We start from the raw sequence: 19,286 nt of genomic DNA, 5'->3' as shown, positions 1-19,286 counted from the left end.
CATATTAATGAAAGTATTCCATTTCCCCTTTCCTTCCTGGAGAGTGAGAATGTGCTTTAGGATATATTTAACTTTTTTTCAAACCTTTATAAACAAATATAAAACTGATATGTGTTGAAGTGCCTAGCTGGCTCATTCAGAAGAGCATGCGACTCTTGATCTCAGGGTCGTGAGTTTGAGCCTCACATTGGGTTTAGAGATTACTAAAAAAAAAAAAAATATATATATATATATATAAATAAAATTAAACTGGTGTGTTTGTACTTGGGGAATATGGTATTAAAGTGTGTGGGTGAAATGGAAGTGAAATAAATGTGAGTCTTGTCAAAACAGTTTCAAGACTTTTTAATTGATTATAGTGAACAAAATGGTAAATGAAACTGAAATTTTGCTTGAACTGAACACTTACAAAATTAAGTATTTTTAGAAATGGGTTGATTGAAAAATAGACTTAATTATAGATAAATATGTTCAGAAAGGACATTTTTAATTTATGTAAATTTTTAGGGTAGTGCCGTAGAAAGGATGTTAACTTATTATTTATATAATGCATTTTTTATTTATCAATTCATTGAATTCTATTGAACACTTTCTGTGATCCAGACATTGTTCTAGGTAGTGGGGATATGTCTTGGATAAAAGAAAATCCTTGTTTCATGGAGCTACATTGTAGTAGAACAAGCAGATCATAAATAATGTATAAGCATAATTTGAACTACAAAGTAGTATAAAACTTCTTTGAGCCATCTGGAAGAAATGAGCTACCTAAGTCTAATACCTAAAAAATAATTCTTAACCAAAGTTAACTATAAATCTAAGAGAAATAGGTCTTTTTGGAATTATTTTTGTATTTACCTCAGAGCTTCTCCACAGATATCTTTTATAAGCTGCCTTTCTGGCACTTTTTTACTTGTGAAATTAATTTCTGAATAATGTGGAAGAATAGCAACATTACTCAACTTGGTTTCAAATTTGTCTGTCTGTAAATCTTAGCCAGTCACTTGACCTCTCTGGGATTTAGTTTTCTCATTTATAAAATGAGATGGTTGGCTTAGTTCCATGATTTTAAAACTGCTCATCTGTGCCATTCCTTTTCTTCCTTATAATGGTTCACCTTTGGTCTGTTATATATACTGGGAATACATGGATCTTTGTAAGATTTTATTTAAGAACAGGTTTTGTACTTTATTATTTCAAAACAGGTTTTGTTAAGATTTTCTCGACTACTGAAAAGAAAACAATTTGAGATTGCTCAATTAGAAAAGATGAATTTTCTAAACAAATATGGGCATATCTTATGGAAAACAAATACAGCCAGGCATTTAATTTTTTTTTCTTCTTAAGGTATATATGTACTTACTGTTCTATTGTATAATGTACAATTGTAGATATATGTAACAGCTTAAAAAGATGTTATGAAACATACGAATAAAAATGCTAATAATTTCTTTTCATACCCCCAATAGATTGACTTGTATACTCACTCACTGGAATGATCACTCTTAAGTTTTGTTGATTATTGAAGTAGAGTGATCCACCCAAACAATCCTTTGCTTTGAAGTTCCTTGATCTCTGTACACTTACACACTCTATAAGTGATCTTTTCCTTCATCCCACTTAAGCCACCCATTCAGAAGCTTCCATCCTAGACTTTGTCATTACCATCATTTCTGATCTCAGTTTTAAACATCTTTCTGTTTTTGCCAGATACTCTACTGTTTGTAATTCAACAATTTTCGGAGTGCACTGACACTTGTCCTTTATCAGCCTTCACTTCTTTCACCCATACCATAATAATTTCCTTGCAAACATTCTCTTTTTTTTTTTTGTTAAGATTTTATTTATTTATTTGACAGAGAGACAGCAAGAGAGGGAACACAAGCAGGGGGAGAGGGAGAGGGAGAAGCAGGCTTCCTGGCAAGGAGGGAGCCTGATGCGGGGCTCGATTCCAGGACCCTAGGATCATGACCTGAGCCGAAGGCAGACACTTAACAACTAAGCCACCCAGGTGCCCCTGCAAATATTCTTAACTCTCTTGTCTTATTTTGTGCTTAACCTGGCAGGAGAGCAAGTCTGGCCAAATCTGTCTTACTAATTTTACACCCAGGCCTGGGAAGAGCCAGGAACCCAGAAATACTCTCTTACCAACTTTCATGGCTAATTCATTATTTTCTTTTTAGATTTTCCTTCATGTACATTAACCACTTCCCTATGGTTCACAAGTTCATTTTTCTTCTTTGCAAGAGACTAGCCTAATCAAATAGAGTATCTCTTGGACCTTATTCCAAATTCCAGGAGATTGCCCTAGCTTGGGGGAGATGTTTATCTTTGGTCCCATAAACTATGGTTGGAGGAACAAGGTACTATAGTACAAGCATTGTTGCTGCGGTTCACTCTTGAGACTGTGTGGATAGGGGAAATAAGTATGGTGTTACTTGCTTAGAGAGGTAGCCATCAGAAATATACCCCAAAGGGTGAAAACCACTTAGCTAGTCAATCTTTAAGGTAGAGAGAAGTCCTTAATGTGTAGTCCATGGATGGACTGCAGTGAGTCCCTGAAAACCCTGAAATTGTTTGAAGTGTGTGTGTGCACGTGTGTATACGTGTGTGTATACATATGTGCCTTTTAATGGAGAAGAGGGCCACAGCTTTTAAATACTCTCAAAGGGAGCTATGACCTACATAAAGGACTCTGCTCTAGGGTTTATTTTAGCAATAATAATCTGTGATTTAATGGATCTAGAAATGTTAGCAGTAAAAGGTGAGGCAAAGATAAGTTTTGCTATTTTGAATTCAAGATAATTAAAGAGGTGAAGGAAACATAAAAGAAGTAAGTTTTTCAAAAGTGGAGTTTGGGGGCGCCTGGGTGGCTCAGTTGGTTAAGCGACTGCCTTCGGCTCAGGTCATGATCCTGGAGTCCCAGGATCGAGTCCCGCATCAGGCTCCCTGCTCAGTGGGGAGTCTGCTTCTCCCTCTGACCCTCCCCCCTCTCATGTGCTCTCTCTCTCTCATTCTCTCTCTCAAATAAATAAACTCTTTAAAAAAAAAAAGTGGAGTTTGGCAAATGCATGTTGTAAATTAACATTTTCTCTTTACGTGTATTTTAGATCAACAGAGGAGAATATTTTTGCCACCTCCACCTGGAATTAGAAAATGTGTCATATCCACCAATATTTCTGCAACATCTTTGACAATAGATGGAATCAGGTACAACTTTTAAAGTTTCTTTTAAAGCCAAGGAAGCCACTTAGGTTTGAGTTTGCTCCTCTGTGCCCTCCACTAATTTCCTTCTCACCTACTTGTATTCACTTACTTTTTTTTTTTTTAAAGATTTTATTGATTTATTTGACAGAGAGAGACACAGCGAGAGAGGGAACACAAGCAGGGGGAGTGGGAGAGGGAGAAGGAGAAGCAGGCTTCCCGCCGAACAGGGAGCCCGATGCGGGGCTCGATCCCAGGACCCTGGGATCATGACCTGAGCCGAAGGCAGACGCCCAACTGACTGAGCCACCCAGGCGCCCCATTCACTTACTATTTTTTATAATTATTGTTTGCCATGATTAGGAAATGGAGTAGGAGGTACACATAGTATTCCTGATCATACTTTTTAACTACTTATATTTGGCAATTTGTAGCTTTCTCTTCCCAAACTTAAGATTATGTGTAATGCTTTGTGGGTTTCATTATTCATTATTCATTGAATAGAAAGCCAAAGCTGTTTTTCTGTACTCATTATCACCATATACCTAAGATGATATGATAATTCCCTTCTCATCTGGCACCTCCACTTGGTGGGGTCGTATGTCCCAGTGTTTAGCTGAAGGTACTGTTTCTCACTTTTCACCTTTTTATGAAATGAACTATAATGTGAGTCTCTTTTTTGATGTAATCAATGATGCCATCAATTTTTGGGTAAATGTAGTGGAGAAACACTGGGAAATTTTAAGTCTAGACTGATGGTTAATGTGAAGTTCTTTTAGTGTATTGAACGACAGCCCTTTTGGATATTTATCTTTTATCCAATATATTTTATGTCCTTAATTATAAAAGTCTATCTGTTTGCCACAGGAAGGCTGTACCTGAATCTCAAAGATCCTATATCTTTCTTTTGGGTAAAATGATCACCCAGATCTAAGAGGAAGTTTAATTTCCTTTGCTTTTCTCCTTTACTTTAAAAATAATTATTTCACTAAGGACTTTGACTTCTTTGGAGTAAGTTTACCTCTGTAATTTTTTGTTTCCAGCAAAGCTAAAATCATTAAATAGTTTTGGAATGTTCCCTTAGTGAATGGTAGACTTACTACTATTCCTAACTTATTTACCTGACTTGTTCTCTGTTTAGTTGACTTAAATAGTGTTGTTAAAGGCTACCTGGAAATTAGATTCTAAGCCTATTAGAGTGGTCTAGAGGTGACTTCCAAGTTTTTTTGGGGGGGGAAGAAATTCACATAATGTAAAATTAACATTTAAAAGTGAACAATTAGTATTTAGTACATTTACAGTGTTGTACAAACACTAACACTACCTCTGTCTACTTTTAAAACATTTTTATTACCCCAAAATAAAGCCCTATACCCTTTAAGCAGTTACTCCCCAGGCCCCCTTCCATTCCAGCCTTTGTCAACCACCAGCCTATTTTCTGTTTTTATGGAGATCCTATTCTGGATATTTCATATAAATGATCAAACAATGTGTAAACTTTTGTGTCTGGCTTCTCTCACTTATCATGCTTTCAAGGTTCATCCACATTGATGAACCTTGTGTCAACACATCATTCATTTTTATGGCTGAATAATATTCTATTATATGTATATGCCATAATTTGTTTATCCATTTATCCCTTAATGGTTAATGGACATTTAGGTTATTTCTACCTTTTGGCTCTTATGAATAGTGCTTCTCTAAAAATATGTCTACAGGTATTGGCTGAGTACTTGTTTCAGTTCTTTTGCGGTATATGCTTAAGAATGTGATTTCTGGGTCATGTGATAATTCTGTGTTTAACATTTAGAGGAACCTTCAAACCATTTTGCACATTGGCTTAACCATGTTACATTTCCATTAGTGATGTACAGGGGTTCTCATTTCTTGACTTTCAAGTTTTACGTTTAATATAAAAGTCATCATGTAGTTGTTAGTTTGGTAGAAAAGGAGAATCCAAAGTGGTTAAAAATCAACAAGTCTTAATTTCTAGAAGCTTAACTGGTTTTCATTCTTCTTAGATATGTGGTAGATGGTGGCTTTGTGAAGCAGTTAAATCACAATCCAAGATTAGGGTTGGACATCCTGGAGGTGGTTCCAATTTCAAAGTAAGTCTCTATGCCAAGCTTTTTTGTTCAAAGAACAGTTTGTTAGGTCATTTTTAACTGGTTTGGGGGTATGATGTTAGCTACTTAGAAAACTTCCAGTACATTTTGGGGCCTTCTGGTTTTTTTTCTTCTAAAGGAGTGAGGCGTTACAGCGAAGCGGCCGAGCTGGCAGGACTTCCTCAGGAAAATGCTTTCGGATCTATAGTAAAGAGTTTTGGAACCAGTGTATGCCTGACCATGTGATCCCTGAGATTAAGAGAACTAGTTTGACATCTGTAGTTCTGACCTTAAAGTGCCTTGCCATACACGATGTTATAAGGTACGTAGACAATTTGAAAAAAGAAAAATTTGTTAGGATGGAGCCGGGTTATTCCTCAGAATTCTTTTGAAGTATTTGACTCCTACATCCCCCTCATTTCGAGGTTTAGCTAAACCCAAATAAAAGGCTTCTTTGCAGTGCTTTCCTGTGATTTGATTCCTTGCTCCTATTTTAACCTTGGCATAATGGGGTACTTCATGCTGATGTTTATTTGGATCATTCAGTGGCCACTGCTTATCTGTAATGAAAGGTATATAATGACCCTTATTCCAATCAGAAAGTGGTTTTCTGGTAGCATCTTTTGTATGACTAACATTGTAGCAAGTACTGTGAGAGAGTAATACTCTGTGGTAGTATTTTGCTTTCACTAAACTTAAGTTATATTAGAGAAACAAGATTCAGACACATGAAAGAAAGAATGGGACAACTGTTAAGTTACTCAAATGTTAAACTATATAATTAATTGGCATAGGATAGAATATTGTTGTAGGGGTTGAAATTTCATATTATACATGTTAGAGGAAGTAATGAAGGAAAATACTGTTCTTGGTCTTAATTTTAGGCTAAATTGTCTGCAAATGTGAAAGGGTCAGGAACCTTGGGAGAAGGTGACTGTGCATTCTTTAAATTCATAAGAAGGGAAATAATTACTAGGTATATCCAAATATGTCTTGTATACTCTTGGAAAGCCAATTAAAATATTTTTTGGATAGTTTAGAGATTTTCTAAATGAGAATATAGATCTTAGAAAGAGGAAAGCGTATAATTATGAATGATACCAATGAGAAAGAAAAATCATTTAAAGAAATCAAAATGGCTAAACAGAAAGCTTTCAGATGAACCCAGATTTTAAAATAATATTCATGATATGATTTTTGTGAATAATATATAATTATAAAGCAACATATAATCAAGAATAAATATGTATTAGAAAAATAGGAATAATATTAAGAGTGGCATATAATGAAGACTATATATTAGAAAAGTAGGAATAATAATTACTTAATATCATCTGCACTGAGTTATTTTTCCATCTTGAGTTTTAAGACTTAGAATGTACTAAAAGTCTCCAAAATGCTAGAGACACACACACAAAAAAGATTTCCCTCTCTCTTTTTAGGATTTTATTTTTAAGTAATCTGTATACCCATTGTGGGGCTTGAACTGAAACCCCGAAATCAAGAGTCATATGTTCCACCAACTGAACCAGCTGGGTGTCCCTCTCCCCTTTTTATTTTTTTTCCCCTCTCTCTTTTTAATATGTGTGTAGAATAAGGGGAAATAGAGCCAGTATTAACTTGCAGATTTGGGGTTATCTAAGAGAAATTATGCAGAACAGCTTGCCAGAGAATTGTGAGAAATACAGATGTTTTGACTTCTTCATTTAGGAAAAGGGCAGAATCTGGACACAACTGCCCATGTGCTTCAAATTGGTCTTCAGCAGATTCTAGCAGTTTATTAGAAAAATGGTTTTAGAGAATTTAATGGTGATTTATAGTAATCCATATGAATCAAAATGGTTCACAGAGAATATGTCATAATAAACCATTTCCTTTTTAGTTTGAAGGCAGGACTGTCCACATAAAGGGTGCACCCTGAGAGTTTATTGAATGATAACCTAATACCTCTTGTTTTCTACACAGTACGTGATAAGTTTATATCTATCTGTCTATTATGGATCTATTATATCTGTCTTACTCATCTTTGTGAATAAGGTGACAGTACTGCTGAATATAGGTGCCAAGTAGCCAAATCCAGAATGTCTTGATTAATTGCTTAGCATAGCCCAGATGGAGGTTTTGCTGATTGTATGCTGAACTTTGCTCTTTCCTCATGAGCACTGTCAATGAAAATATTAAAGATATTGAAGTCATGGTTATAGATTGCTGGAAAATGTCTTGATATCTAATCAGTAGATGATTAAAACTGGAGGATTTAGAATGATTTTTTTTTTTTTAAGATTTTATTTATTTGAGAGAGAGAATGAGAGAGAGAGAGAGCACATGAGAGGGGGGAGGGTCAGAGGGAGAAGCAGACTCCCTGCTGAGCAGGGAGCCCGACGTGGGACTCGATCCCGGGACTCCAGGCTCATGACCTGAGCCGAAGGCAGTCGCTTAACCAACTGAGCCACCCAGGCGCCCTTTAGAATGGTCTTACTAGGCAAAAATCAACAAGGCAAAAGTCTGAAAGATTACATCTTATATCCTTTGTTTTGGTTATACATTAAGGAGATACACGTGGAAAAGATCTGAAGTTATCAGATCACCACAACTTAGTATGAGCTTGCAATTTATATTCTGTTTAGAAAATAAAAAATTCCTACTGGCATAGACTTTAGTTATGTTAATAGACTGCAATGTCCAAATGACTGGAATTATAGCATTCCTGTTCTGTGTTGGTCACTCTACATTTGGAGTTCATTTATGAGTATCATCACATTTTATGAGGATTTTGACAAGCTAGCGTGTTTCTAAAAGATGGTAATCAGGTATGATGGGTCTTTTAGAAAGCAAATAATACAAGCAGTGCTTGCAAATTTGGTAATTGGTATAATCAAGGGAGAAAGGTAGTTTTTACAAATCTGAAAGGGCACCCATGTAGAAGAGGAAGCTGACTCGTTTGGTATTGCTCTAGGACAGGGGTCGAAAACTATGGTCCAGGCTCACTGGCTGTTTTTGTAAATAAAATTTTATTGGAACACAGCCATGCATATTCATTCACGTATGGTTGCTTTTGCTACAACAGCAGAGTTGAATAATTGTGACAGAGACCATATGGCCTACAAAACCTAAAATATTTACTATCTGGCCTTTTACAGAAAATGTTTGCCGACTCTTGCTCTAGAAGATACCAGGACTTGTTGGTACAAGTTGTAGGAAAACTGACTATAGAACAGTCTGCGAGATTTTTGTTTATTTGTTTTTAAATAGAGCTGTGAATCCTGGAATGGACTTTTATGTAAGGTATTGGACCTTTTGTCCTTTGTTGGACTTTTTCAAGGTGAGAAATTGGAGTAGATGACTTAACCATCTCAAGACTTATGGTGAAAAAAGCAATCCAGTGCAGATAGTATTAAGTGATTATTGTTATTATTAAGATAATATGTATATATACTCAGGCTTGGTTATATGCCACCCTTTGTGAATATTATTGTCTTATGTTCATTAATAGTATTGTGATTATGTAAGAGAATGTTTTTATTTTCAAAGATTTTATTTTTCATTTATTTATTTTAGAGCGAGTGTGCACGTGAGCAGGGGGAAGGCAGAAGGGTGGGAGAGGAAGAGGGACGGAATCCCAGGTGGGCTCTGTGCTGATTGTGGAGCCCGATGTGGGCCCCATCTCAGGACTCTGAGATCATGACCTGAGCTAAAACCAAGAGTGGGACACTCAATTGACCAAGCCACCTAGGCACCCCTAAAATGTCTTTATTTTCAGAGGATGCATGCTGAAGTATTTTGTGGGTGAATTGGCATGTATTTGTACCTTGTTTTCAGATAGTTCAGGAGAAAATAAGAATATACATAAAGCAAATATGGTAAAATTAATCGAATATACTTACCATTTTATTAAAAGCCATATTGAAGTACTGTTAATCAACTTATAATGTTTGCATTTTTTCTCCACTGGTTTATAAAATTGAAATAAAAATTGTGGGCTACAGAACAGAGTAGATTTGGCATTGGCTATGAAGAATGGGGCAGGAATAAGATAGGTAGAGAAGAATGATGAGTGTTCCAGCTAAGGGGGATCAAAAAGAAGTGTTTTTTGAATTAAATAGAAGAGTGTGATTCAGCACTGAGTTATACTCCTGAAACCAACATTGCACTGTATGTTAACTAACTAGAATTTAAATAAAAATTTAAAAAGAGAAAAGAGTGTGATTCAGAAAAAATAATTTCCTCCTTTGCTGAAGGCTGATCATGATCAGAGAATGCTTAGAAAAAAAAAAAGAGGAGGGCTTGAAAAAGAGAAATAAAACCTTTAAAGAAATTTTCAAGTCTGTATAAAATCTTACAATGGTCAAGGAATGGAATCTTATTCATGTCTAATTTAAACACACAGGTTTCCCTATTTGGATCCACCTAATGAGAGACTCATTTTGGAAGCTCTTAAACAACTTTACCAGTGTGATGCTATTGACAGGTAAAACAACAACAACAAACCAACCACAACAGATGTTAATCTCTTTCTGTTCCATTTTATTATTTTTAAAATTTTTTATTTTTAAGTAAACTCTGTGTCACACATGGGGCTCAAACTCATGACCCCAAGATCAAGAGTCACATGCTGTACCAACTGAGCCAATCAGGCACCCCACTCTCTATTTTATAATATTTTATTTTATTTCATTTTATTTTATTTAGTTATTATTTATTTGAGAGAGAGAGGGAGAGAGAGAGAGTGTGCCAGGGGAGGAACAGAGGGAGAGGGACAAGCAGACTCCACGCTGAGTGCAGAGCCTGACACAGTGCTTGATCCCATGACCCTGAGATCATGACCTGAACCAGAATCAAGAGTTGGATGCTTACCTGACCGAGCCACCTAGGCGCCCCCTCAATCTATTTTTCAAATAGGGTTCTTAATAGTTTCCTTTATCAGTAAAAAATTATTTGTTTAAATTGAATGGATTGTTTTATCTGAAATTAGAATTTGTCCTCAGTTTTTCTTTGCCACAATTCTGAATTTTAAAATTGTATGATAAAACTATGTTTATATTTGGTATTATTTAACAAGTAATTTTTGAGTACCATTTCAGTACCAGGCTTTAAGCTGGGTATATGAAAATAAGAGAGCCAGAGTCCTTGTTCTCATGATTGTGTGATGGGGAAAGATTTGGTAATTATCATTCTCTTATTTCTTCAAGGACATCCTCTATGCTTCTGTAGCATTTTGTGTCTTTTATTATAGTACTTTATTCTGCCTCATTGTTTAATTTTTTTGGATGTATTGGCCCTTGAAAGCAGGGAATATATCAGCTTGATGTTTTCTTTTATCAATGATCAGTGTGTCATGTTTCTTATATTGAATTGAATTTCTGGAGTTGATTTAAGGTAATATAAACTATATCTGATTTATTTTGAATGATGAACATTTCATTTTTACTCTCCCAAGGTAGAAAGACTTAAGAGCCTTTTCTTTCTATTAAGGAGTGGCCATGTGACCAGGTTGGGTTTGTCTATGGTGGAATTTCCTCTCCCTCCACATCTGACATGTGCAGTAATAAAGGCTGCTTCTCTGGATTGTGAAGATTTACTACTTCCAATAGCAGCAATGTTATCTGTGGAAAATGTCTTCATTAGACCAGGTAAGAAGTTTATTGATCAGTTTTTTAAAAATTAATAGACTTTATTTTTTAGAGCAGTTTTAGGTTTAAAGAAAAATTGAGGATAAGTACAGATGCACACAGTTTCCTCATGATTAACATCTTTCTTTAGTGTCGTACATTTGTTATTGATGAGCCAGTATCGATACATTATGATTAACTAAAAGGATCACTTTATTGTATATTTGGGTTTTGACAAATCTGTAATGACACATTTCCACCATTACAGTAATATACTAAGTAATTTCACTGCCCTAAACATCCCCTTGTGGTCCACCTATTCATCCCTACATCCCTTCTGCCAAGCCCTTGCAATCACTGGTCTTTTTACTGTCTCCATAGTTTTCCCTTTTCCAGAATGCCACATGATTGGAATCATACAGTACATAGCCTTTTCAGACTGGCTTCTGTAGCTTAGCAATGCACATTTAAGGCTCCTTGTCTTTTTGTGGCATAATAGTTCATTTCTTTTTATTGCTGAACAATATTCTATTGTATGGGATTTATTTATCTTTTCTCCTATTGAAGGACATCTTGGTTGCTTTCAAGTTTTGGCAGTTATGAATAAAGCTGCTGTAATCCGTGCACAGGTTTTTGTGTGGACATAGGATTTCAACTCACTGCTGAGTTGTAGTATAATAATATTTGTAAGAAACTGCTAAACTATCTTCCAAAGTGTCTGCACCATTTTGCATTCTCACCAGCAATGAGTCTGAGAATTCCTGTTGCTCCACATCCTCACCAGCATTTGGTGTTGTCATTGTTTTAGATTTTGACCATTCTAATAAGTGTGTTAGTGGTATTTTGTTGTTTTAACGTGCAGATCCCTGATGACAAATGATTTTAACCATCTTTTTATATGCTTATTTGCCATCTGTAGTTTTTCTTTTTTTTTTTTTTGGTGAGGTGTCCATTCAGGTCTTTTTATTTTATTATGTTATTTAAAGATTTCATTTTTAAGTAATCCCTATACCCAATGTGGGGCTCAAACTTACAACTCTGAGACTGAGTCTCATGCTCTACCAACTAAGCCAGCCAAGCGCCCCTGGATCTTTTTAAATTGGGTAGTTTTCTTATTGTTGAGTTTTAAGAGTTCTTTGTATATTTTGGGTAACAGTCCTTTATCAGGTATGTCTTTTGCAAATATTTTCTCCAAGTCTGTGGTTTGCCCTCTCATTCTTTTGATACTGTGTTTCATAGAGCAGAAGTTTTTAATTTTAATGAGGTCCAGTTTTCAATTACTTCTTTCATGGGTCATGCCTTTGGTGTTAATATTTGAAAAGTTACCGCCATACCCAACATCCTCTAGGTTTTCTCCTGTTATTTTCTAGGAATTGGATGTCCATTTGTTCTAGCCCCATTTGTTCAAAAGGCTATCCTTTTCCCATTGAAATGCCTTCCCCCCTTGTTAAAGATCATTAAACTATATTTGTGTGGGTCTGTTTCTGGGCCCTGTATTCTGTTCCATTGACCTTTTTTCCTATTCTTCTGTCAATTCCACACTGTCTTGAATATTGGAGCTTTATAGTAAGTCTTGAAGTTGGATAGGGTCAGTTCTCTGACTTTGCCCTTCCCCTTCAACACTGTTTTGGCTATTTTAGGTCTTTTCCCTTTCTATGTAAACTTTTCAACCAGTTTGTTGATATCCATAAAATAAGTAGCTGGGACTTTATTTGGGATTATGTTGAATCTGTAGATCAGGCTGGAAAGAACTGATATCTTGGCAGTATTGAGCCTTTCTTTCCATGAACATGAACTATCTCTCCATTTATTTAGATTCTCCAGTAATTCACTGGGCATTTTTTATTACCATATATCTAGCCCTATGAGACATGAAACTGAGGATAAACGGATTTTACATTTTGTTATTCTTTAACTTAGTTGTTTGAAATAGAGAGTTTATAATGTTCCTGGCTGAGAGTTTCCTTTCATTGGTAAAGGGAGATAGTATGGTAGACCTTTACCCTGTTATAGTACATTAGTAATATATTAACTTTTCTTCCCTAGTCTCAAAAGAAATGGAAGTTCTAAGAGAATTGTTTTGAGGTTCCCATGTCTTTAAACTTCTGCTTTCCTTTCTTGGTGTGTCAGTATGGGACACAACTTAGTCTCATAGCAGCTTTACTTTCTTCTAATGGGGGTGGGGGGGCGGTCACAATTTCTTTCTTTTTTTTTTTTTTTAAAGATTTATTTGAGAGAGAGAGAATGAGAGAGAGCGAGTACATGAGAGGGGGGAGGGTCAGAGGGAGAAGCAGACTCCCTGCTGAGCAGGGAGCCCGATGCGGGACTCGATCCAGGGACTCCCGGATCTTGACCTGAGCCAAAGGCAGTCGCTTAACCAACTGAGCCACCCAGGCACCCCGGTCACAATTTCTTTTTTAAAGAGCTTCTGGGAGAGCCTGGGTGGCTCAGTCAGTTAAGCTTCTGACTCTTGATTTTGGCTCAGGTCATGATCTGAGGGTTGTGAGATCAAACCCCCATGATGGGCCTGCTTAAGGTTTTCTCTCTCCCTCACCCTCTGCCCCTCCCCCCTTGAATGAATGAATGAATGAATGAATGAATGAATGAAAAATAAATAAATAAAAGACCTTCTGAGTAGTGTATCTTGCCTGCAGCCAAAACTAACAATAGTGTGTGCTATCATATTGGCCATATCCCTTTATAGGCTGTGAGTATGTGTCCAGATTGGTTTATTTATTGCCAAGACTATAATGGAGGATACATTTTTCTATAAAAATACTCTGGTTTAATCAGTGGGCTGCCTAGTCTTTTTTTTTCCCTCCCCCCTAGATTGTAGTTTTAAGTGTCAGAATTTTGGTTCTAGTAAAACCCCTAATTACAATTGTTTTTTTCTAGTGAAGACTAATATGCAAGGGCTCTTGGGGGCCTTGGGCTCAGGTCATGATCCCGAGTCCTAGGATCGATCCCCGCGTCTGGCTCCTCAGCAGGGAGCCTGCTTCTTCCTCTGGCCCTCCCCCCTCTCCTGCTCTCTCTCTCAAATAAGTAAATAAAATCTAAAAAAAAAAAAAAAGACTATATTCAGTAAATAAGGTTGGCTGGGTGGTGGGTGGGGGATGGGTGAAATGGATGAAGGGAATTAAGAGAAACTTCCAATTATAAAATAAATAAGTCGGGGTGCCTGGGTGGCTCAGTCGTTAAGTGTCTGCCTTTGGCTCAGGTCATGGTCCCAGGGTCCTGGGATCGAGCCCCGCATCGGGCTCCCTGCTTCACGGGAAGCCTGCTTCTCCCTCTCCCACTCCCCCTACTTGTGTTCCCTCTCTCGCTATGTCTCTCTCTGTCAAATAAATAAAATCTTTAACAAAATAAAAAAATAAAAAAATAAATAAGTCATGGAGATGAAAGTACAGTATAGAGAATACAGTCAGTAGTATTGTAATAATGTTCTATAGTAAATACGCTTACTGTGGTGAGCATTGAGTAATGTATAGAATTGTTGAATCACTGTGTTGTACACCTGAACCTAATGTAGCATTGTATGTCAGCTATCTTTTAATAATAATCTTTAAGTAAATAAGTTTGGCTGGGTTTCAAAGCTAAAAATATTCTAAAAACTATTAAAGAGTATTGAAGTGAGAGTCAAGAGATCAGGGTTCTAACCTGACTCCACTGCAACCTAATTATCTGACTATTGGCCTAGTTTTTCTGGACTTCATTTTTCATTTGTAAAATCAGGGAGTTAGATTAGATTAGGGTGATCCAAGCTAATAATCTTGTAAGGCCAGAAAAAGGAACTGGTTTTCCTCATTGGAATTTTTAAATAGATGAAACCACTCTGTATTAGCTCTTTTTTCTTAATTACCTTTCTATTGGAATGCAATTTCAAACTTACAGAAATGTTGAAAGAATAGTAAAGGAATTCCTTTATACCTTTTACCTAGTTTCAGCAGTTTTTAACATTTTGCTGTATTTGCTTTACTATTCTTTTTCTCTTTCTGTCTCTCTCTGTATTTATGTATGCATTTTATGTCTTTTTTAGAATCATTTAGGAATGTTACACTCTCTTACCACAAAGTATTGGTAATGTATATTTACTAAGAATAATGGCAATCTCTTATTTAACCATAGTACATTTATCAAAATTAGGAAATTTAATATTGACACAATACTATTATCTAGTCCATCAAATTGTCCATTGTCCCTAGAATATACAAAAGTAGTTTTAGAATTCCTAAGATAAACCACTGTCTGCTTACAGTTTTTATTTATTTATTTTTATTATTATTATTTTTTAAAGATTTTATTTATTTGAGAGAGAGAGAGACAGAGCGAGTGAGAGCACCGGTGGAGGTGGGGGAGGCAGAGGGAGAGGGAGAAGCAGACTGCCCACTGAGCAGGAAGCCTGACACGGGGTTCGATCCCAGGACCTTTGAGATCATAACCTAAGCCGAAGGCAGATGCTCAACCAACTGAGCCACCCAGGTGCCCCTACCGTTTTTATTTTTGTGGTAAAATGTACATGTAGTGAAATGTATAAATCTTAGGTGTATAATTCAATTACTTTTGCAAAGTGCACACACCCATATAACCTATACCCCCGTCAAGATATGGAACAGTTTTACCACTCCGGAAAATTTCCTCAGTGCCCCTTCGCAGTCAGAATCTAACTATCCTACCTCTCCCCAGTCAGCTATTTCTCTATTATTATTTTTTTTAGTTTTGGCTTTTCTGAAACTTCATGTAAATAGATTTACATGTACATTTTTGTGTTTGGCTTCTTTTGGTCAACATAATGTGGTGAGATTCATCCATATTGTATTTATCAGTGCTTTTGTTCTTTTTATTGAGTAGTAATTTGAGGTGTGAACATACTACAGTTAGTTTTTTTTTCCATTATCCTATTGATAGACATTTGAATTGTTTCGTGTTTGTTGCTATTTATAAATACAGCTGTTAAGGGGCACCTGGGTGGCACCGTCCATTAAACATTGGACTCTTGGTTTCAGCTCAGGTTGTGATCTCAGGGTCCTGAGATTGAGCCCGGGTTGGGCTCCAGGCTCAGCGTAGAGTCTGCTTGTCCCTCTCCCTGCCCCTTTGCTCCTCCCACCCCACCTTCTTACACGTATGCACTTTCTCTCTCTCTCAAATAAGTAAATCTTAAAAAAACAAAACAAAACAATGGCTGTTTTGAACATTCTGTGTAGGTCTTTTGTGGATGTATATTTTCATATCTTTTAGGTAACTACCTAGGAACAAATTGCTGCATTATTGAGTAGGCATGTGTTTAAGAAATTGCCAACCCTTGGGTGCCTGGGTGGCTCAGTTGATTGGGCGACTGCCTTCAGCTCAGGTCGTGATCCTTGAGTCCCGGGATCAAGTCCCACATTGGGCTCCCTGCTCAGCAGGGAGTCTGCTTCTCCCTCTGACCCTCCCCCCTCTCATGTGCTCTCTCTCTCTCTCTCAAATAAATAAATAAATAAAATCTTTAAAAAAATAAAAAATAAATAAATAAAAAATAAAAAAAGAAATTGCCAACCCTTTGGGGTGTCTGGGTGGCTCAGTAGGTTAAGCATCCCATTTCGGCTTGTCCTGGGATCAAGCCCCCTCCCTCCACCCCCCCATGCAGCCATATATCAGGCTCCACACTCAATGGTGAGTCTGCTTGGGATTGGGATTCTCTCTCCCTCTGCCCCTCCCCCTGCTCACATTCTCTCTTGCTCTCTCTCAAATAAATCTTAAAAAAAAAAAAAAAAAAGAAATTGCCAACCCTTTTCCCAAAATGGCTATGCCATTTTAAAATTCCATCAGCAATGTTTGTACCACATGTCTTCCTCAACATTTGGTATTGCCTGTCACGTTATTTTATTCATTCTATTACGTATTGGTGATCCCTCCTTATGGTTTAATTTGCATTTTCCTACTGACTAATATTTTTGTGCATTCATGTGATTATTGGCCATTTATCTTCTTTTGTGAATTGTCTGTTAAAATCTTTTACTCAGGTTTTAAATTTATTAAAAAATGATGGAATGTCTGAGTTTTTAATTTATTCTGGACACAAGTTATTTGATAGATATGAGTTGCATGTAGTTGTTCCCACTCTGGGCTTTTCTGTTTACTTTCTGACCCATGGCTTTTGACGAGGGGAGCTTTTGAATTTTGATAAGTTTCATACATCAGTTAACTATTTTTGTGGTTACTATCTGAATGCTAAAAGATTTTTTCCTGCCTTAGGATCATGAAAATATACTTCTCTCTCATATTTCTATTGATACTTACCTAGAAGCTTTACAGTATTGAGCTTTTAATAAAGTTTAGTATAATGATCCATCTGGAATTAAGTTTTGTATATGGTATGAGGTAGAGGTCTAGGTTACTTTTTTCCCTCTGTGAATATCCACTTATTCCAGCACATTTCTGATTTCTTTCCCCCACTGAATTGTATTGGCACCTTTTTAGAAAAATCTATGGACTATATATGTGTGACTCTATTTCTGGACTTTATTCCATTGATCTGTTTGTTTATCCTTATGTCAGTGCCACTTTGTGTTGATTACATAGCTTTATGATAAATTTTGAAATCAACATTGTGTTCGTTTTTCGATACCCTTGTGGTTATTCCATATTCCTTGCATTTCTATATAAATTTTAGAATCAGCATATCAGTTTTTTTAAGAAAAAGCCTGCTAGAATTTTGATAGGGATTGTATTGAACCCTTTATTCTTGTTGCTCTTGGTTAACATGTCCTTGTTGTAGGGCTGATAATATACATCTTTAATCACAGTTTACTCAATGAATACTTTATTGCCTCTTGTAAAATACAGGAAACCTTGCAACAATTTAGTTCCATTCACTCTTCCATCATATGTGCTATTGTTGTCATATAAATTACATTTACATATGTTATAAACTTCAAATACAGTATATAATATTTCCTTTAAATCTTCATATGTCTTTGAAAGAAGTTGAGAAGAAATGAAAAATTAAGTCCATTCCAGTACTGGAAGTAGAAGGTCAGGTACTGGTTTAAAATTTTTTTTTCTTTTAAAGATTTTATTTATGTATTCTAGGGAGAGATAGTGCACCTGCGTATGTGCCTGCCTGCGTGAGCAGAGGGGAGGGGCAGAGGGAAAGGAAGAGAGAGAATTTCAAGCAGACTCTACGCTCAGCATGGAGGCTGAGGCCATTGTGGGGCTCGATCCCACCACCCTGAGATCATGACCTGAGCCGAAACCAGGAGTTGGTCGCTCATCCGACCAAGCCTCCCAGGTTTTAAAATTTTTGTTTAGAATCTTCTGTCTGTGGATGGATTGTTGACTCAATTTTTTAGCTTTTTAGGTTGTTCAGGTCTTAGGTTATTTGTTTGTTTTTAAGATTTTATTTGTTTATTAGAGAAAGAGAGAGCACGAGCAATGGGGAGGAGCAGAGGGAGATGGAGAAGCATATTCCCTGCTGAGCAGGAAGCCCGATGCAGGGTTCTATCTCAGGACCCCGAGGATCATGACATGAGCCAAAGGCAGACACTTAACCAACTGAGCCACCCAGGTGCTCAGGTCTTAGGTTTTAATTATGTGTTCTTTGTTTTTTTGTTTGTTTGTTTTTGTCAAGTCCTTGCGTTGGTTTTTGGTATCTTGAAGGCCTTTATTTGGGACCTGCACTTTAGGAAAACATTATTTGAAAGTGAGCTATATTTGTAGGCACTCAAGGAAAAGGGAGACTTCCTTTGTTAGCCTAATACTTGGCCTTAGATATCTGTGGACATAGATCTAACGCTTTAGAATATTCAGATAATATAGCCAGTAGGAATATGTCTTATATTCTGTACTTTGATTTGGTGAGGTTTTTTGTTTTTTTTTTAAGATTTTATTTATTTGAGAGAGAGGGAGAGCCCAGAAGGAGAGTGAGAGGGAGAAGCAGATTCCCTGCTGAGCAGAGAGCCCGATGCAGGGCTCTATCCCAGGACTCTGAAATCATGACCTGAGCTGAAGGCAGACGCTTAACCTACCTACCCTCAGCCACCCAGGCGCCCCTGGTGAGATATTTTTGATTAAGTCTTATGTTTGTGAAGCACTTGATGTCAGTCATGTTAATGGATATGAAACATGCATTACCCCCAAAGCACTAAGGTAACTTAGAGATTCAGCGTTTCTAAATTCCACAGAATGAAAATGCAACTATAAAATAGCAGTAGCCTTTTCTATTGTTATGTCAGATACAGGATTGAGGGTTTTTTCCCCTTAGATACTGACCTAGGCCTCTTTTTTTAAAAATAGGTAGTACATAGGGACCTGGGTGGGTGGCTCAGTCGGCTAAGCATCTGCCTTCAGTTCAGGTCATGATCCCGGGGTCCTGGGATCGAGCGCCACATTGGGG

At 36.8% G+C, this 19,286-nt stretch overlaps 1 protein-coding gene across 1 annotated transcript in view; it reads left to right on the top strand.

Annotated features, from left to right (window-relative positions):
• The window catches only part of DHX40 (DEAH-box helicase 40), a 48,435-nt gene that overhangs the window by 13,449 nt on the left and 15,700 nt on the right, over window positions 1-19,286 (top strand). The window contains exons 8-12 of the mRNA XM_035026720.1: window positions 3,108-3,207; window positions 5,223-5,309; window positions 5,446-5,628; window positions 9,694-9,774; window positions 10,779-10,936. Of these exons, the coding sequence (XP_034882611.1) occupies window positions 3,108-3,207; window positions 5,223-5,309; window positions 5,446-5,628; window positions 9,694-9,774; window positions 10,779-10,936 (609 nt within the window). The remainder of the gene's footprint in view (window positions 1-3,107; window positions 3,208-5,222; window positions 5,310-5,445; window positions 5,629-9,693; window positions 9,775-10,778; window positions 10,937-19,286) is intronic.

This window comes from Mirounga leonina, unplaced genomic scaffold (genome assembly GCF_011800145.1).
Source record: "Mirounga leonina isolate KUSES-001 unplaced genomic scaffold, KU_Mleo_1.0 Mir_200, whole genome shotgun sequence".
Lineage (NCBI taxonomy): Eukaryota > Metazoa > Chordata > Mammalia > Carnivora > Phocidae > Mirounga > Mirounga leonina.
The sequence above is the reverse complement of the archived record's forward strand: the minus strand, read 5'-3'. Positions and strand labels throughout refer to the sequence as shown.